The sequence below is a fragment of the Mauremys mutica genome, chromosome 6 (assembly GCF_020497125.1).
Source record: "Mauremys mutica isolate MM-2020 ecotype Southern chromosome 6, ASM2049712v1, whole genome shotgun sequence".
Classification (NCBI taxonomy): Eukaryota; Metazoa; Chordata; order Testudines; family Geoemydidae; genus Mauremys; species Mauremys mutica.
Genome location: NC_059077.1, coordinates 43,669,337 through 43,690,586, shown reverse-complemented (window position 1 = coordinate 43,690,586; position 21,250 = coordinate 43,669,337). Strand labels below are relative to the sequence as shown.

Below are 21,250 nucleotides of genomic sequence, written 5' to 3'. Positions count from 1 at the left end.
ATCATACAGATGAGGCACTTCCTGCAGCAACACTTAGAGCACTTAGTGGTTTGCCTTTTAAAACCCAGCATTGTTCAACTCCTGGGATCAGAACCAATGGAATACTGTGGGAACACAAATCCCATAGATCTTGCTATTCTAGAATCTAAGCTTTCATTTTCCTAATTCTTCACAACACTGCACCATGGCCTCTGGCGCTATAACCCCGATGCAAGAAGCCACTATACCAAATCCATAGGAATCCTGGGCACAGGTAGAGTTGTGGGGAAGGGCCAAAGGAGCGTGGGAGAAGCAGGAGAGGATGTACCAAGGCCAACATAGGGGCTACTACAGCAGGGGCGAAGATACGGCAACTATCAGGCCTACCCTATCTGTCAGCAGGGGCTCTATCAGCTCCTGCAGCCTCTGTACAGGGAAGGCACGTTAACTCAGCTTGGTCCCTGTGCCGGCGCAGGGATGAATCTGGCTCAGACTCCCGAGTTTTTAGTTTGTTCAGATGGGTTTGCGATAGTATTGAACATTAAGCCAATTTAAAGCAATACTAAAATCACAACTTGATTTTTTTGTAAGATTTGAGTGTCCGTGATGTGCTGCAAACTTTTTTTTTTTTAAAAAGCAACGTAACATTTCCTTCAAACTTTGTAACGTCTATTATAACAACTTACCATAGTCCTCTAAGTTAAGCAATTGTAGGAGGTCGTGGAAGGGAATGACAGAATGGTGTTTTTAAACTTCCAATACAGCAACAAGATAGCAAAAAAACAAAATACAAACCAAATTCTATTCCTGTCACTGACATTGGCTCCTCAAGTCACAACCTATCTGGCTTAGCTTGTCCATCCATGTAATAGCGATAATGGTACTTACTTCATGGGGATGTTGTGAGGATGAGTTAGTGCTTGTGAAGTCCTTTGACGATGTAAGGATTTCATAAGTATCACTACATATAGTTTCAAAATTTGACTATCTTCACACCTCCATTTGAGAGTTCCTCTAGTGGTTAGAAAGCTTTGTTCCAGTTATGTGTCTGGCCATAACCAAAACTAAACTTCATAGCTGAAAATATTCCACTAATAACTAGAAATACTAACTAATAAAGCATCAGTCTTACCATTGACACTGACCAACGAGAGGATATTATCTTTATGGTCAGCCAGGCGTTTTACTTCAAGGACATCCCAACCTTCAGATCCCTCTGTGGAAACTACCAACCTAAAAATTACTTAAGATAGATGGACAAATTTTCTAAATAAGCATTATCATTTGTACAGAGTAAAATGCAGCTCTGTTTAAATGAGAAACTCAACTATGAATTAAGTACGCTTTAGATGACACAATGCAGTATATACTATACAGTTTAGGACAGTCTCTTTTGTGAGTTTCCCAACCCAAAAGCAGCTTTATTACAAAATTTTAAAAATAAAAATCTGAAAAAATTCTTGTCTTTTAAAATAAAATATGCACCTTTGAATTTATTTTCCAGTTTGTTTTTGTGAACACAGCAGTTTTTCTTTGGTCCATTCACATCCGCCCCATTTCCTCCCCCAATCTCTCCTCCCCCCACTCCACCCCCACCCCGATCTGACCGCTTACACTCAAAATAAAATTCAAATTAAAAAGTTCAAATAAAAATACTTTTATCAGAAATGGTAAAATTCCACCTGATTCCTAATTTTGAAACAAATAGTAAGCCAGAGAATCTCACCCCAGCACAGAAGTGCCGCTTAGAGTGGCTGAGACATAACTTTGTAGAAAACAAGCAAAAGAAGTTGTTGGGGGTTTTTTGTTTTTGTTTTTAATAAAGTGTAGTGGCTGTCCAGTACTGCAGCACCAATTGCATTTTACTACTTCACTTGCAAGGGGATCGGACATTGAGTGTTACTCTCTACCAAAAAGTTGAATCAGATGCATTTTTAAAACACCAGTTTTATCAGTTGTAATATGAAGTTTAAAAAAAAATTAAACATAGCCACCAAGGCAGACCAGACTGGGGAAACGTGCAGGTAAATATATATTGGAAAAAACAAGAAGGGAGGCAGCTGGGTAGAGTGGCACCTGGCTCCAATTTTCCTACATGGTTTTGATAAAATGCTTCAATCCATGTGTTTTTGCAAACTACTGCATATAAGAAAAAATCTAAACCTCATGAATATATAGAGGGTTATAGAGATTAAGTTGAAATGTAATATACTCACTCAACTCTTTGCCAACAGCTGCTGCAACACAGTTTTTAGGCAATTCAACCAAAGCACTGATATCTTTAAAAACATCGGTAAAGAAAGGAAAAAAGGTTATTCTCCATACAAATATAATGCAATTAAATAAGGGCTATTTCTTTATAACTCTAAAAATTATGGATTTTAATATAAGAAAGGTCAGTTCCACATTCTCAACACACAACTGAGGCAAACTGATATCACTTATGTACTGGCAACACAAATGCACTGTTAAATCATAGAACATTTATTTATCAATTCATATATATTTCAAAACACTTTAACAGTACTTGTTTACAAACAATGTTCATCTTTAGTAAAGACAATGGGCTAGATCCTCACCTGGTGTAAATTAGCAAGGTTCCATTGGCTTTGATGGAGTTATGCCAATTTACACCTGCTGGCTGTCTAACCCAGTATGTTTTACTTCCTAACTTTTTTTTTTTTTTTAAAGTTAGAAACAAAAACCAGGAGCCTTCTGCCACACTACACCATTCGAATTATTTTAAACACTGTTGGCCTGATCTCCAGAGATGCTGAGTCCCACTGAAATTAAAGGGAGCTGCAGGTACACAGCACCTTTGGGGGGGAAAAAAAATCAGACAATATGACAAATCTCTTGTAACGAGGGATTTTGTCACTGTTACAACTGTTAAATGACCTAAGTGCTTGCAGTCTTGTGGAAAGTGTTTAGAACATGAGAGTTGAGGGCATTCAGCACCTCACAGCATCAAACCCTTCCTCAGGAAACTGTCCCATAAACTAAGAACAGCAGTGGTTTGTAACTGTGTCCACCAGACAACACTATATACACTTTAACAGGTTTATAACCGTTTTTTTATTAGCCAATTACAAACTGTTGGCATTGTTTGTAGTGCTATACTACAAATATGATTGTGTGATTTGGGTGCATTTTAATTAGCATTTCCCTTTTTTATTATATGCACTGTATGTAAAATATAGCATGACTGATTTTTGTCGGTAGTACTGAGTCCACAAATAATGCAAGTCAATATAGTTAGATTTGTATCCCTTTACTCCAAATTTCTATTCCACATCGCGCGCGCATGTGTGTGTGTATACACAGAGAGACAGATAAAGCATATTTGTATAGTTGTATCTATTCTAATTTTGAAGATCTAGGATTACACACACTTATGTAGAATAGCAACATACAGAGAGTACTCCTACGGCAATTAAATTAGAATAGGTAAATTCATACAAATGCAGTGATTACATATACAGGACATTTTACATGCATATCTGCTCTCGCTCCAGATAAAATGGAGATTAGTGAGACTCTACTCTAATCTTCAAAACAACCTTATGAAGTAACTAGTATTTCTCTCTCTCACATGGGGAAACTGAGACACAGAATAACAGATTTGTCTGAGGCCACAGAAGGCGTCCGTGTCAGACCTGGAACTAGAATTCCAGAGTTTCTCGCTTCCAGTCCCACGCATAAACTGCTACACTATGCCCAGCTCATAGCTTTTGAATTTTGTGTGATAAAACAAAGGCAGACCAGCTCAAGCATTAGGATAGGTGATGTTTCTCGTATGAAACTAAGCCTATCTTTGTAATCAGGCCACTGAGGCAATGTTTAATGATGTAACTGTTATAGTTGCAATGTATTTCATAGATACGTTGGGGGAAATGAGTTCTTACTGTATTTACAGATATTGCTGCGCCAGACCATAGCTCTCAAGGTCCCAAATGTGTGACCCTTCTCCTCTTCCTCCCTGTATACCATCTCCTTGGGTGTTGTCACACCTTGTATGGTTTCAGCTACCATCTTTATAATGACTCTCAAATCTGCGTTCTCCCTCCTCAGCTGTCTCTCTCCCCCTCCATCACATCTTAGCCTGTCCCTCAGACATGTTCTCCTGGCTATCTTACTATGAACTTAAATTTAACATGGCTAAAATTACATCTAATCCTTCTTCCCACTCCCTGCTTTTTCTGTCCCCATCAACAGTATCACCATCCTCCCACTCAGGTCCATAACCTGGGAGTCATTGTCTAAGCCTTGCTTTCCCTTGGTTCACATAGCCAAGGCTGTATCCAAATATTGCATTTCTTCCTCCACAGTATTTCTAAAAATCAGATATTTTGTTTCTATCTAAAACCCGTATGCAAGTCCTCCTCTCCTATCAATTACTACCACCACCTCCTCTCTGGCTTCCCTATTTCCCTGTCCCCTCACACCTGCTATGATCATCTTCCTGGCCATAGCTCTCCCTCTCTGAATCCCTTCACTGGCTTCCTCTACCCCACCACATCAAGTTCAAAATCTTTGCCCTCACTTTCAGACCCTCTGCTACGGTCTGCCACTGATGCCAGCCTTGACCATTTACTTATCTCCCACTGCTTCTCATCTTCTTCCACTTTGCCACTTATGCGTAAATGCCCATCCCAAACTGATCTCTCAGGCCACTGCTTCCTCCTCCTTCAAACACCTCCACAAACAGCACTACTTTTGTGCCATCTACATAAAAGAGGTCAAGGGAAAACTGGGTACAGGCATAAATTTTTATATACTTTTTTTCATAAGAAATGTAAGTAATAAACATTAAAATTGTACAGAGTTAATTGCTTCCCCTTTGCCACATATCCTCCTTGTCCTCTAAGACTGTAAGGGTGAAATCACTGACATTAATGGGGCCAGGATTTCACACAAGCTTTTTTGGGGTAGCTTCTATGTCTTCCTAGCCATTTGAATTGTAGGTAGGACAATGAGTTCCTTGTATGAAGGGAGTTCTCTTAGGTGCTAGTGCAATATAAATAAGAACAACTAGCTTTATGCTGAGTGAAAGACACAAAATGAGGTTCAGAGCAAACTGTTTGAAATGCTGTACAGTTATCTTAAACATGCCCAAAGTTCTCCAGCATCTCCACTCCAGGAATAAATAGTAAAATACAAGCAGATTGTGAGGGCTGGAAGTAATACTAGGTCTGAAATGAGTGGCTTGCCTCAAAACTTTGAGGTAGGAGGTTAAATTGTGTATCTGTGTAATCCTCCTGTGTATATAGGGCTAAAATATTTCTGTTCTATTTTATGACAGGTATATGTGGCTATTTTGGCTCCAGCTGTGTACCAAAAAAATCCAGTATACTAGCTGCCTTAGGAACATTGCTGCATTTTAAGCTTTTACAAACATATTTAGATGATTTAACAATACATTGATTTACTAATAGTTCAGAGCAGTATGAGTTTAATTATATTATATTTAGTAATCCTATTCAAAAATTTTCCTTTTTGTTTATACAAAGGATTGAATCTTGTAATTAAAACCCTTGAACCTATATACTTACAAAAAGTCTAGTTCCCTCACAGAGGTATAAATCACTAGTCTGTGGATCTGGCCCTCTGCAAGGGCAATGTGGAGGATCTAGTCCAGCAAGTCAAAGTTAATGTACAATTATTGATACTTGACATTCTAAAATTCATATAGCACAGGAGGTTTTAAGGAGCCTTAATTCTGAAATGATTAAGTTGACATTTTTAAAACTAGACAGAGGGCAGCTTTAATATACAATGTTATCTTTAGAATTAAAGAGAATTTGCCAGGTTTCATTTTGCATCATTATACAAATCCATTTTACTTACTTTATCTGCTATAATGAGCCATTTCCATTTTTTACCTGCATCAGTGAGATGACTGGTCTTACACAAGAGATCTAATTTTCTGTTCCAAACACATAGATCACTCCCTCCAGATAACCATACATCCAGCCTTTGAAGAACTGTCAAACACTGCAGAACAAAATCAGATATATGGCCCTTACAAAAGTTCTTTGGGGAATTTTTCAGCGAAATGATTATCAGCTTTAGTTAGGTAAAACTGCAGGTACTATGAAATACATTAAACTCTTTCCTGCAGAATTCAGAAATCACTTGTGAAACATCACTATTTTTACTAACAAGACTGTAGGGCCTGATTTCAGAGGTGTTCATCATCCAAAGGTCCCCCTGAAGGTGCTGAAAGCCAGACAAAAGGGTGAAATCCTGGCCGCCTGAAGCCAATTTCAGATGTTTACATCGGAAATTTCACAAGGTTGTAACCCTGAGGCTCCTGACCCAAAAGGGGGTTGTTGGGGCAGGGGTTTACAAGGCAATTATAGAGGAGTCATAGAATGCCACCCTTACTTCTGTGCTGCTCCTGGCAGGGGTGCTGCCTTCAGAGCCGGGCAGCCAGAGAGCAGCAGCTGCTGGCCGGGCACCAAATTCTAAAGCCAGCACCACAGAGTGAGGGTTACAGGGTGTGGGGGGTGTTGCTGTACATGTGTTTTTTCCCAGCAGCCTCCACCCAGGTCAGGGACTGACAGCCACCCTCACTTCTGCGCTGCCTTCAGAGCTGGACTCCCAGCCAGCAGCCATGGAGCTTCCTGCAGCTGTAGGAGGTTCTTGAAGGTGGGTCTGACCCAGCTCTGGGAGCAGCCCTTACAGGGGAAGAGGAAATACTGGGCTGTCCACAGAAGCTGGAGCCCAGTCCACAGTAGGAGCCTCCCGCCCCTCCCCTACAATAGCCATATTTCACAGGGGAGATCAGACTTGGCAGTCCATGGCACATGTTTCACAGCTATGAATTTGGTAGGACCCTAAATATAACTACTAACGCAGCTTGCCACTCCACATGGCTGAGAAGATTTTTCTAGGGCTGTCATTTTTGGCCCTGCCTCTCCCCGGCTACCAACTGCAATACATCTATAATCACATGGTTGGCTGAAGCACCTGATTTGGATCCTGACTTAGATCCCAAGTCTATCATGGAGCAGTGGAAGCATCCACTCCTGGTGGCTATGGAGCAGCATGATCTCCTGGGGACAAAGTGATCTTTACACTCTACCCTCAGGAATCTCTTAAAGCATGTAATGTGAGAGAGTTTTCACTTGTTTATTAATAAGTCACTGATTTTGGTTTCTATACAGTATTTGGGGCTTATAGGTACCTTTCTGTGCTTCAGATTACTAGTAAAACCAAAGTGATTTCTCTCCTTATAAATGAAATTTGCTCTAAGAAGTGATTATTGGTGCATAGCGTCATACTGGAAATCTATTGATCATTTTCTTTATCGGTTTTGTTTTCTTTGTTCTTTACCAGATTTGCATCTGCAGGAGATGATGGAATTGTATTTCTGTGGAATGCTCATAGTTTAGTTTTCGAATGGGCTATGTTCTGTAATAAGGATGTGGATGGGAGTGGGAATGTGGGAAGCGGATTTTGCTCTTGAACTGATCTAAATCAAGAATCAGTCCACTGAAGTTTAGTTGAGCTGCATCTAGCATAATGACCACGCCAAACAACTGAACATGAACAAAATTTTCCTGAGGAACACAAGTTGGAGAAGGGAAATAGTAATTGTAAACCATTTATAACTGAACCAAATTTGAACAGAATTTCAAAGGACAAGCAAAAGGCATTACTCCATCCCCAAAGCTTTATCTCTGTCCAATTTGAAAGATCTGGTTCTAACACCACCATTGTTTGCAAGACTCAAAGTGACAATCTTTTATAATGGAAATGGTTGCTCCCAGCTCCTTCCTTTTATTAAAACCTTTGTCAGTGGCTAGATCTCAGTCATTCCACTACCTTTGAAGTAAATGGTCTTAGCTAACTAAAATAGGTTATTATTCATTTTAAAATATTCTGTCTTCACACATGTCACACTAGCTTTCACTACGGGTGTATTTATATAGACAAGCCTAAAATACACTTGGACTTTTCTTTACCTTTACAGTGGAATGAAAGCATGACACTTTCTGAACTTCCCTGCCACTATTGCAATCCCAAACCTGAATTCATTTATTAAGGAAACATAAAAGGTCATAACATGTTTCTCTGTTTAGTTTATAATTGGATGACAGAGTTTGAGAAATAAAAATGTAGCGACACAGGGGTTTTCTAAATACTAACCTACTCTTCAAACTTCAGACATTCTGCAGTGACACTTACACTTGTTTGTTACATATTCATTATTTCTGTGATAGAGACCATGTCTACTTCTGTATTTGAACAGAGGCTAGCACAACGGAGCCCCAGTCTTGACAAGGGCCTTTGGGTCCTACTATAATATAAACAATTGCCACCCACTCTGCTGCCTGGCTCATTGTTCCCTTTAAAATCAGTTAAATCTTAGGAAGATATAAGGATACAATAACTGTCCTATCAGCAGATGCCGTTAAGATCAAATGATTTTTTTCTTCACAAGCACCAGATGAAGGAAATGCTGCAATAGCTGTAATTTTGTGCATGTGTCCATGTAGCTCAAATAACTTTTCTCCAGTCTGAAAAAACAAATACAACATATTAAAGGTAAAATTTTCAAAATCTACTAAATTTCAGTGAGACGTAGCTGCCTAAGTGACTTCTGAAAATGGGGACTTTAGGAGTCTGTCACTCAGGTGCTACTGAAAATGTTACCAAGATGTATTATACCTAAATAAACCTGTTACTATGAATGTAGGGGAATACTATGAAAGACCTATACATTTAATAACTGGAAACACTTGAATACCTGTTAAGATGAATATTTCAGAATTTAACTTATGTATTTTAATGGTTTCATTTTTAGCTTAAATGTTAGCCAATTTACTTCATTATACTCTATTGACATCACGGTATTTCTCATTTGCTGGCAAAACAAAATCTGAAGGCTTTTTTTTTTAAATCATTTGACCTACTTGAAACTATCTTTATTAATCAGAGTATCTGACTGTTACAATACTGAGTTTCATACAGTAAATGGTATCTATTGTTTACACCCATAACATGAGACCATTTTAGCTTAACTATCTAGAATGAAAGTTAGTTAGGGATGCATAGACAGTTGAAATGGCACACTTGCAATTAATAATGTCATATTTGTGTTTATTAGATACAAGAGTCATTTCAAGCATGTAAGTGTGCAGAAGTAGAAAAATAAAACTCCAAAGTTGGACACCCATCCATAAATGCTTTTGTGCATTTTCACATACATTTCTTGAATATTAATTCTCACACATCATTTTCTGTTTCATATTAGAGGGTTATGAAATGTCTTCCATAAGAAATGTTATGCTTAACTGAAACTCTTCAGAAAAGGAAGGAAAGTTACAAGTTCCCCATTTCTATTTTAAGTTACACTGTTGTAAATGTTATACATAACTTTTTTCAAGAGATCTTCATAAAAAGTTTAGTCTCTGAGATTTCTCTCTCTCACTTGAAGCTTAACATTCAGATTTTAAACAGTTCACTGATCTGCCTTTCAGTCTATTAAATATCTAAGCTACTTAGAATTGCTTCAGAGGATGCCTTGTAACAGGTAACCTGCAAGATACTTACCTTCACATTTTTTTTATGAGTTTGTATAGGGAGAAAACAGCATATTATTATTATTATTATTTATTTTATTGGAAGTATCACCTCTCAAATGCAGTATTCCTGTGACAAGTGTTACTGTTCAACAAAATACTTTTAAAAGCTGGAGTGAGACCTGTACCATGGCAAGCAACTAAGAGCTCTTTCTCTCATTAACTCCATGAAGGTGACACTGAAGTCAGTTCTTGTATTAGGCCCCAATTCTGCAAAGATTTGCACATGTGCTTAACTTTACACTCTGAGGCCTGGGCTACACTAGCAGGGGGGTTTGAACTAAGATACGCAACTGTTGAAGTATCTTAGTTTGACTTACCGGGCTGTCCTCACGGCAGCGAGTCGACTCCGTTTACTCCTCCTGCCGAAGTGGAGTATGGGCGTCGATTAGCGGATCAATTTATCGTGTCCAGACGAGACACGATAAATTGATCCCCGATACATCGAACACTACCCGCCAATCCGGCAGGTAGTATAGACATACCCTGAGTAGCCCCATTTTAATTAATGGGAGTAGGCAGACTGCAAAAAGTTATGCTCATGCATAAGCGGTGATTAACTTGTGCCAAGGCTTCCAGGACTGAACCAGGGCACCTCTAGGCTTGGTAGTTCATAATAACCTGGCACCTCTGGGCTTGCAGTGTCAGTTATGAAAGTAAAAAACATTGCTTGAGCCCCAGTACCTCTTTCATTACAAATTAAGTACAGTGCATAAGTCTTTGCAGGACTGGGACCTCACCATGATGTCTGATATTGAGAGGTTCAGCAATCAACATCTTAACAGCTACTGAAAACATTTTAACTTGTGCTTCCAATATTTCATCTTGCTCTGAATATTTTCAGACACATCTTTACTTCTCTTTTCAGACTCTCAGTTTCACATCCTGCTTTTCTGAAGCAGAACAAAAATAAAAAAATCAATTCAAGGATGTTTCAATCAGACATGTCTATAAAATTCAACTTATTTGTACTGTGCTAAGACTCTCTCTTGGACTGATTCTGCCCTTGCACCAATTTTACATTATGCTAGACACAGCTCAACTAAATTTCAGGTAGACTGATGCTTGATTTAGATCAGTTCAAGAGCAAAATTAGCTCCACACACTTCCACTCCCATCCACATCCTTATTACAGAATATAACCTATTCAAAAACTAAACTAACCTGAGCATTCCACAGAAATACAATTCCATCATCTCCTGCAGATGCAAATCTGGTAAAGAACAAAGAAAACAAAACCTATAAAGAAAATGATAGATAAATTTCCAGTATGATGCTATGCACCAATAATCACTACTTAAACAGAGCAAATTATTTCATTTATAAGGAGAGAAATCACTTTGGTTTTTCTAGTAATCTGAAGCACAGAAAGGTATCTTTTAAGCCCCAAATACTGTATAGAAACAAAATCATTGACTTAATTAATAAACACAAGTGAAAACTCTCCCATTACATGCTTTAATATTCTTATTGTTGAAAATATTCTTTAATGTGTTCTAAGCATTTTTTTCACTATTCTAAATAGTAGCCTGTACTACAGAATCCAGTCTTCTTACTGATCAGGTTTAATATTGGTGATTTTGGGGAGAGGGCAGGGTGTCATATCCAATAAAGCCAAATCATAGTCTATTAGTCTTCTTATTTAGCCAAGTAATTTAGAGAGCACTATATATAACAAGTTACACAGCATGAGGGTTAAAGTCAGGCCAGGCATACATGAATCTTACAACATCACTTTTTTTAACTAACTGTACAAAAGAACTTGCAAGAGGATTGTATGTATGCTGATATGCATAACACCTGCTGAAATCCAGCTAAAGATCTTACCCTGCATCTACACTAGGAAAAGCAGTTGAGTTTTGGTTCTGTTTTACCTAAACCCAACTAAATTTGACCTGTTCCTTACCTAGAGAGCACCTCAGTAAACGTGCATAAGCCCTGTCTACACTAGCAGTTTACAGTCAGTGCAGCTGCACTATTGCTAGATTGCAAGTTTTCCTAGTATTGATGCACCCTGTTTAAGGAAAGTGGCCCACCTCCGGCGACTGAAAACAGAAATGATATGATCTGAAGACCTCTGTGTCCTCTTGACTGGGGATACAGCTACATTTGAATTTTTAGTTGTTCTAGATCACAGCCCCGGATTAAACACAACAAAGCAACAAATATGTATGCTCACACAAATGTTTGTGTAGGGTTTTTACACTAGAACTTGAAGTCCTCTCAAAAAGACTTTTTAAAAAAAAAAACCTAAAAGGTGATAGTGGTGAGAGATTGGGGGGGGAGAGTAAACCACACTAAAACCATAGTCATTTTGGGTGTATTGAGCCACCATTAATTAAAAGCAGACCACCACGTAGCTAGGAATAATTGTCAGGGTTTTCATAGGCAAGGCCAAATGTCTGCAGTTGCAGCTTTGCTAATCAAAATTTAAAAAATTAACAAACCAAAAAAAAATGTGGGGTATTTAGAACCAAGGTTGATACTTTTTTTTATTATGACTACAAATATTAAAAATCCTTTAGGTAATAAAAATGTCATTTGTTAAAATTTAAAAAATTGGTAACCAAGTGTTACTATGGTAACCCAGTAAGGGTTACCATAAATTGTGTTTTATAAAAGTTAGCTATAAAAAAGTAAAAATAAACACATCTGAGCACTCTGAGGGAGCTTTTCTTCAGGCAAGGAGGTGCCAATTCCAGAAGAAAATTCACCATCTAGTCTTGTGTCCTGTATCTGGTACAGGCAATTATCAGAGGTTTCAGAGGAAAGTACAAGGAACTCCATAATGGACAAATAAGGAATCATCTGCCTATAGAGGAAGTTTCTTTCTAATCTTAGGCACTAGTGGTTGATTTATATTTTAAATAAGGGTTCTATCCCTTCTAAACTTTTACCCAGTAATATGAATGTTCTAATTACCCATAAACTATCACCCTTTTTAATCCTAGTCCATTTTTAGCCATTATATCCTGCCATAAGGTAAGTCTGTTGCCTTTCAAACTTAAATATTTCTTGCTCTTGTATTAGACAGTCAATAGGTAGGCCTAATGTAGCTTCTCCTTACCATCATTGTTTGATATACCTCTATCAAGTCCCCTCTTCATCTCCTGTCTTAAGTGAACAAACAATATTTTCAATCTCCCCTTATTTGGAAGTCTTTCCATGCCTCTACTAATGTTGGTTTCCCACCTTTGGGTACCTTCTATTTCTGCTATATCTTGTTTGAGATGTGGTGGCCAGAACCAAAACTAGTCAGCCACTCACATTTTGGACATGAGCACTTTAAATATGGAAACCCATCCTTCAATTAATGATGGGACACTGACATTTGAGCAAAGATCTGAAAAGAAACCTGACCCTTGAAGGAGAAGGCATGGGTAATTCATCAAGTATAGGATGTACAGGGTGGATTTTTCCTTTTGTTTTAAAAGGATTTCTTTTTAAATATAAAGATATCTGTAGGATGGCTGGTTCTACAGTATACATTTTGTTCACCAAGCTGGAGTTTCATGGGTCACCTGATTCTTTTCCAGTCATGATCACCATCCTCTATAACCTTGTCTGCTTCCTGGAGGAGCAAGGAATGGTCAAATGAGCAACAAAGAAAGCTATTCTTAAAATGTGTTATGAACTCGGTTTAGTTTAATATGTCAAATGCTAGGGTATTACATGCAATTTTATATCAATCCATTTTTTTGGAAGACCCTTGCTGAGGCTTACCCTTCTTTAGTGATCTTCCAATCAATATGACCCTCACTTCATGTTCAAAAAATAAGAAAGAAACAAAGAAAAAAGCAGCTGTCTGTTAGGCTGATACAGGATTTATTTAGTACCTTCAAAAACCAATCTGAGAAAATTTTCCACTCACTGGTTTTAGCCAAGCCACTGAGAAAACAAGAAAATCCTCCTGCAAAATTCTCAATAAGATGATATTATCTAAAGACCTGAAGCGTGAAGCCTGGCTTACAACAGTTAACAAAACCACAATGGGATAGCTTCAAAAATGAAATAAAAACATTTCAGTTTCTGGAAAAAATACTAATTTTATTGGGGGGCGGGGGAAGCAGGTGAAAAGTCATCAGCTGTTTAACTCTTATATTCATGCTAAACAAAAAAAAATGAAATTACTATCAATGAAGCAAACTATTCTAAACAGTTCAAACTCTCAGAATATTAAACACCTATAGGACATTAATGTAACCTATTTCTTATCCATATCTGACTTGTTATCCTATCCTCCAACTTACTCTTCCATCTGTTTTTTACATTGATTATTTTGTTTAGTACCACAATGTGTTTGATATAGTGCAACGAAGACAGTCCTCTCCTGAAGTAATAGAGGATTTGTTAGTATCAGCAGGTGCCTCTACTCTGCCTCAGGATGCTCCAGCATTTCTACTATAAAGCCAGATTTTCAAAGATTGAGATCTATTCAGTGTACATATTCTGAAAATATGTACTGTGAAGAAATATTAAAATAACTAGTCTGAAATTGCTCTGACTATCCAAATCACCAGAATAGAACCTTACAATTTTATTTGAATCTTTATGGCCTATTTTAATGCTACTTAGAAAAATCAATCATAAGCTGCATGTATTTCCTTATCTATAATAGTTCTAACACATGCTTAATTTAAAACATGTATCCTGCGGGCCTAAAGAAGTTTGTCCCTTTTTTGTAAATATTTTCAAAATTGTCAATTCTGTGAAACTTTGGCAAGCATAAGATGCTGTGGGAATTCCACATTTGGATGAATGCAGCTGCCTGATCAGCAGACACTAGAAGGGAGAGAGTCTTCCCCCAACAAAGTGCTTGTACCCTTGAGAAAAGTGTTTGCTATTTTAGATTTCTAGGCATTTTGCAACCCTTATTATTGAGCAAAGCTCTACCCTAGAAGGCAGCCAAGTATTATTTCCCTTACTCCATAAATAATTTAACTGAGAGATGGTACAAGATCACTTCAGGCAAAGGTGGGAATAAAAGCCAGGTCTCCAAAAAAATCAGTGCCAAATCTTTCACTCACCCACACTGCTTTCAGAATGACCACACCAAGTCTGTGTGCTTGCGTCTCTGGTCTGTAACCACTGGTCTAACCATGAGACGACACACCCTTCCTAGAACCCAAATTTCACCCCAAACAGTTAGACAAGGTAAATTAGAACTGGGCTGATAATGAAAGCATTAAGGAGTACACGAATGAAGGCAAGAAGCTGAGAGTGAGAAGAGGAAAAAGGATTGGGAGATGCAGAGAGAGTTGAGAACAGAGGCAGGAAGAAATCAGAGGAAACAAGGGATGAGGAGGTTATGTAGGACTTTGAAAGGGGCTTCTAGCTCCTTGTGGAGCTAGAATGAGGTGCTGAAAAAGAAAACCAGTGACTGCTTGCTGGGTAAAAGATGACAATGATCAGAGCAGTGGGAGAGGAAGACTATTTTGGCAGCAGCATTTTGAATAGACTGATGGGGTGAAAAGGTCAGAAGCTAGAAAGGAAGTAATCCTTGCAGTAACCAAGATTAAATAACGATGCACCAAAGTTTCAACAGTGGGTATAGTGAGAAAAAGATGGATTTAGGCGATATGAAAGACTTCCCAAGAGACCAATATAGTTGGAGAAGGAAAGAGGTTGTAGGCCTAGGAGATAAGGAGGGTATGATAAAGGAAAGGCAAGTAATTCATTTGCAGATAAATCCATTCTGAATGGACATTGGGACATCTTAGACATGTCAAAGTACTGTGTACCGTTTGGGGTATTTGATTACAAAGAGGATATGGAAGAATTGGAAAAGGTACAGAAAGGGGCAGCAATAATGTGAAAGGCAACCCCAGGATCTGTGTGCTTTACAAATCACACAACGCCCTCTAAAATAAGGAAGCATTAGCCCCATTTTACAGATAGTTCCTCTTTGAGCTTGTTCAAGCCACATAGTCGATGTGGCAGTTATAGGAGCAGATCCAGAGACCTGAATATTCAAGAAGCAAAAGTTGCAGGGGAATGTTTACATTCAAAGCAAAAAGTTATTTCACTGAAATTTAATGTTTTACTGAACATATATGCATTGATTTAGATCTACATTACCTGATATTTAATTTCTGGCAGAAAAATGATTAAAATATTTCTTAATTTTCATAGACTTCCACTTATATATTCCTTAGGATGGAATACAATAATTAACACAACCTCTTACCTGCAATCATCTATTTGTACTAGAAATCTCACTATATCATGATGACCTTTCAGTACAAGGAGCTCAGTGTAGGGATTCTGTATTTGTTCTTCACCTAAGCTCTGCACGGACGATTTCTAAAAATCCATCAAGAGACATCAATCATGAATACTTCACTTTGTATGTATATAATTCATTTTTAATTAAGTCTTCAGCTACATCTACCATAGTGTGTGTGTATAAAATACATTCACAAATAGTTCATTCATATAAGTAAAACTTAGCCCCAAACATGAATTTAACATAACTATCTGTTCCCTTAATGGAAATTATAACAAAGGATTGCCTCCTGTTTATTTAAATTAGGTAGATATTTTATGGAATGTACTTTGAGTTATAGTACAACATTTAAACTGATTTAAAAAACCTAATAAGCAACAGTCCCTTGTTGTTTTTAGTCATGGTGTTAACTAAAGAAAGCAACTGGTTATTTAACAGCTATTTTCTGGAATCCTCTTCCTCTCTCAATAAACTGTCTTTAAATGTCTCATTAAACTGCATTTTTTCTGTGAGGTCTCTAAACCCTATACGATGTCCCCTCTTACCAACAGTTTCATTTTAAAAACTGATAGACAAGTTTAAAACAAGTAGAAATGCTTTGACATGCAATACATGTTATCCCTTGGGACCTTATCAGGCCAATAATTAAGGCCAATAGCTTAGTAAGATTCAAAAAATGGCCCAATTTCTATAAGAATAGCATCTGCAGTTACACCATCTGGGCTAATTACAAGGGCTATCACTCATGCTTATGAAATAAGCTGATCACCAGCCAGGATCAGCAAGACACTTTCTCCATAGCATACTATTGCATTACTAGATGCATGATGTTGATTGCAGTCCGCTAACTTTTCCTTATTTAGTATAAGCTATAGGGGGGAAGGATAACTCAGTGGTTTGCTAAACCCAGGGTTGTAAGTTCAATCTTTGAGGGGGCCATTTAGGGATCAGGGCAAAAATCTCTCTGGGGATTGCTCCTGTCTTGAGCAGGGGGTTGGACTAGATGACCTCCTGAGGTCCCTTCCAACCCTGATATTCTATGAGCCATTGGCTTGCTTCAGTATGGCAATTCTTGTGCTTCAAGCTTCTATCATTTTTTTGGAACTCAGTAGGGTGCAATTCTTGTTTTATCAGGTGTCATTGCTAGATACCTTGAAACCTGGTGGCAACTCAGTGACAGACAGTTACAGCTTAATTTTACTAGAAAATGTCAACATCTTCATACCTTCAGGACTGCCTCAATATTCTTTTGAGACTCAAAGGATCTATTATTTTACAGCAGCACTAAAACATCTACTGGACAGACTAATGTGTAGCTTCCCTTGATAGCTATCTTTGTCACAGACCAATCACATGACTCACCCAAGGTCACTTGGCAGAGCCAGAAATAGAGCCCAGGTCTCCCAGTTCAGTGCTCTATCCATTGGACCACAGATTTAAGATTTCTACAGACCTGAGACTCAAGAAGCTCAGTCTCACCCTTCCTTATGGCCATTGTGCTGCAGTTTTAATACTGTCACTGAATAACATCCAATCAGGGCTCAGATTGGGGTGGAGGGATATGGAGCAATACAGCATACTAAAATGTCTTAAGCTGCCATTTTGCAATCCCCAAGCTTTCATTTTTTTAATCAAGTCTCTGCCTTTTGAAGGTTTTCTGTGCAAGTATTAGAGCTCTTCCAAGCTCCATCCATAAAATCTCATTCTGAGGTGTCAAAAATAAGACATCACCAGCAGTAGATTGTTTTCTGAACAATCAAATGTGCTTTACTGGACTTCTTGGGTTTGATACCTGCTTTGGTGAGGTTTGACTATACCAGGGGTTCTCAAACTGGGGGGCAGGACCCCTCAGGGGGTTGCAATCTGGGAGCCCCCCCAACCTCTGCTTTGCCGCCTGCATTTATAATGGTGCTAAATGTATTCAAAAGTTTTTAATTTATAAGGGGGGGTTGCACTCGGAGGCTTGCTATGTGAAAGGGGTCACCAGTACAAAAGTTTGAGAGCTGAGCTATATCCATAGGCTCTGCTGGGTTTCTTGATTGGAGAAAAACACTAAGAGGTAGTTCTCTTCCAATTGCTACCCACTCATGGCACCATAAGGTACCACAGTTAATTAACAGTGTTGTCCTTTAAATTGTCATTATTGAGAATCTGAATCAACACCCCCACTGGGAGCACTTGAGACCTTTGAACTATTGTTTCAGTCTGTGTGCACACAGGCATGTATCACTGTACTGGTTTTGTACACAGGCAGGAAATGGAGTTATTGATGCGGGGAGAAAGGGAAGGGTAGAATAATGAAAACAGTAAGGCCCCAACCCACAAAGGTGCTTAGACACCTAAGTCTCAGGTTGAGGTGACTCTAGTTCTAGGCTCCACTGTGAACCACAACTCTTACCAAATTCTGTAGGTACCTAACCTCTCTCAGTGCCTAATTGTTCAGCATAAAAGTTCCTCTGCACCTAAATTTCTGCCTTGCGGCATGCACACTGCTGTCTCAGTATACAGAATACCAAGGTTAGAAGGGACCTCAGGAGGTCATCTAGTCCAATCTGCTGCTCAACGCAGGACCGACCCCTAGACAGATTTTTGCCCCAAATGGCCTCCTCAAGGGCTGAACTCATAACCCTACGTTAAGCAGGCCAATTCTCAAACCACTGAGCTATACCTCCCCTAGGAGATAGCTGTCCATCTATTGCCTACCTAAGCCCCAGAGCAATTCATGAACTGGGAGAAAATAGGTGTTTGTCCACCTAAATCATGTGTGGGGCCCAAGCCAACATGCATTTGCATGCTATGTTTCCACCTGCTGAATCAGGTCCCATTCAAAATCTGGACATAGGCACCACTTATTCCTATCTTATAACTTTTAGGCTAGGGGTTAGAGCACTAGTCTGGGATGGGGAGGGACCAAGGTTCAATTCCCTCATCTCTGCCAAAGGAGAAGAAATGATTTGAAGAGAGGTCTCCCACCTTTCAGGAGAGAGCTCTACCCACTAAGCTACAGGATAGTCTGATATTGGCTCCTTCTGTCTCTCCTGTTGAATCTTGTCCACTATGGACAAATAAGGAAAGAATTACTGGAGTGGGAGATGGGACGCTGGGTCTCACACCTCCCAAGAAGGTGCCCTAACCACTGGACTAGAGTCATTCTCTCTCTCTCTCTCCTGTCCAATGACTGTTTCATTCTGGATAAATACTTAGAGTCAAGAGTCATTTACGGTAAATTGTTCAAGCCCCAAATACCCTTTTTAGGTGTACAAGTCCAATGATGGTTTACATTGTCTCATGTAGTGTAGAACCATTTTATTTCAAATCCCTCTTATGTGAAAACCCTCTGTTCAAATTTCAGTTCTGCCCCCAGATAGCATGACTTGCAAAAAAAAAAAGCTCCCCATCCCATCCAACACCCTCTCCATTATCCAAATTAATGCCATGTTCCTCACTCCCATATTATTATTGAATATTTCTATTACAACACAACCATTGGCCTCATCAGGATTAGGGTCCTCTTGCATTAGGTTTAGGTTAGGCACCTCCACTTCTATTAATTTCTAGGGGAGTTGGTGCCTAAATACCTTTAGGGAGCTGAGCCACAGTGCTGGTTCCAAAGACCTTACAGTGTCAAACGAGTCAGGCTTTCCTTTAATAGGGACTCAGAGTTGTGCCCTAAGAACTTGGTAAGAAGGCATGTGTTACACACACTAGCGTTTTGGGTGCCTTTCAGCGTCCCTTAGATCTGAAATCCTGGCACGTTTTCAGGCGTGGGCTCTGCCAGGGCTGGGTGGGGGCTGCTTTTTTCTTTTTGAGTATGGGGAAGCTGTGTCAGAGCCACATCCTTGAGAACCTCTGCAAAGAGAAAACTGATCTGACGGGATCCTGCCCTCCTCACCCAGCCTGCCCCTGCCCCAATTTGCTCCCAGAGTGAGCCTGCCCCCATCCATTGCTCCTTGCACAGCCTGCCTCCTCCCCATTAGCCCCTCCCTGCACAGCCTGCCCCCTCCCCATTAGCCCCTCTCCCTGCACAGCCTGCCCATTAGCCCCTCTCCCTGCACAGCCTGCCCCCTCCCCATTAGCCCCTCCCTGCACAGCCTGCCCCTCCCCCCACCCTACCCGTCTTCAGTTCACTCGCACGCTCTGCTTTCTCCCCAGCAGCCCCGACAGGGGCGGGGCTGCTGCTTTACCTCGGAGAGTCCCTGCGGCTCCCGGCCGCCTCCCATCAGCCATCGCAGCATCGGGAGTCCAGCCAGGCCGGAATAAAATCAACGCGTGGGGAGGGGCACCTCGCCCGAACAGCCCCTGAAGCTTGAATTTTGTCCCTCCCTGCCTCCCGTACACGGGACTGGCAGCGCCTAGGAGCAAAGCGGCTTCCGCGCGCGCCGCCCTGCGGCACTAGCTCGAGCTTGGGAAAAGTCCTTATTAATCGAAATCGCACCGCGACCGGGAGGCCGAAGCTCTGTGGCTTCCGGTGGCGTCTGCCGCGCTTAGCTCCAGAGCCAGGCAAAGGGCTAAGAGTGCCGAGCAACTGATCAGCCCATTGCTCCTTTGTTCCCCCTTAGTCAGCTCCTTTCCAAGCTAACTAATCAATATCTTTTCAGTCTTTTCATACAAGACTTTTTCCAGACCCTTGATCATTCTCATCACCTTTTCTGAACCCTTTACGTCCGCAATATCCTCGGGGTGAATTATATTGCACACACTCTTCCAAACGAGGCCACACCATTGATTTATGTAAAGGCACATTTTTTGTATTCTTCACCATCCCTTTCCTTATGCATCCTAACATCTTGACTGCAGGTGTACACTGAGCAGAGGTTTTAACTGAGCTGTCTACAGTGACATAACAAATCCCTTTTGTTGCCGGCCCAAAGGGCCCGAGGAGGAGCAACAGTGGGGTTCGTTGCCCGGTGTGTGTCGCACTAATTAACACACCAGGGTGGAGAAGCAAACCAAGTTTATTTGAGCCCAAATAAGGTGCCAGGGAGAAAAAGCATTCTCAAATCCTGCACACCCGCACGCAGGCAGGGTCCCAGCATTTATACCCCCCTTGTTTTTCCCCCTACCTCCCTCCCCCTTGCAACAGTTACACGTAACACTATAATGTAGCTTGTTAGAACTGTTCTCATTCGCATGTTTATCTATGGCCTTCACAGCACAGACGCATGCAGACTTTCCTCCCCCTTTTCCCTCGTCTTACTGCCGCTTTTGCTGTTTCGAGCTATACTGTAAAAGTAAAGTTAACAAGTATTGGTGAAACCTGAAGGAGTTCAAAATGAAGGATGGCACCTGATCTTTAAATGTTACGTAACTGTATTTTATTCTCATAATTACGTATGTGCCAGTTGGTAGAGTGTCAACTTTAACTATAGTTCCATAACTTTGGTGAGTTTTTACCAATCTTAAACCATTGACCTCAACCATAATGTGAACTCAGTATTTAAAGAAAAATGGCTTG

The 21,250-nt window shown here is 39.9% G+C and overlaps 1 protein-coding gene across 1 annotated transcript in view; it reads right to left on the bottom strand.

Annotated features, from left to right (window-relative positions):
- The window catches only part of WDR41 (WD repeat domain 41), a 37,194-nt gene extending 16,980 nt beyond the window's left edge, over positions 1-20,214 (bottom strand). Inside the window, exons 1-8 of the mRNA XM_045020594.1 lie at positions 19,980-20,214; positions 15,757-15,872; positions 10,734-10,782; positions 8,373-8,504; positions 7,950-8,012; positions 5,862-5,973; positions 2,196-2,258; positions 1,112-1,222 (exon numbers count right to left, since the gene is read on the bottom strand). Coding sequence (XP_044876529.1) covers positions 1,112-1,222; positions 2,196-2,258; positions 5,862-5,973; positions 7,950-8,012; positions 8,373-8,504; positions 10,734-10,782; positions 15,757-15,872; positions 19,980-20,030 — 697 coding nt within the window. The 5' untranslated portion in view covers positions 20,031-20,214. The remainder of the gene's footprint in view (positions 1-1,111; positions 1,223-2,195; positions 2,259-5,861; positions 5,974-7,949; positions 8,013-8,372; positions 8,505-10,733; positions 10,783-15,756; positions 15,873-19,979) is intronic.
- Positions 20,215-21,250: the final 1,036 nt, after the last annotated feature.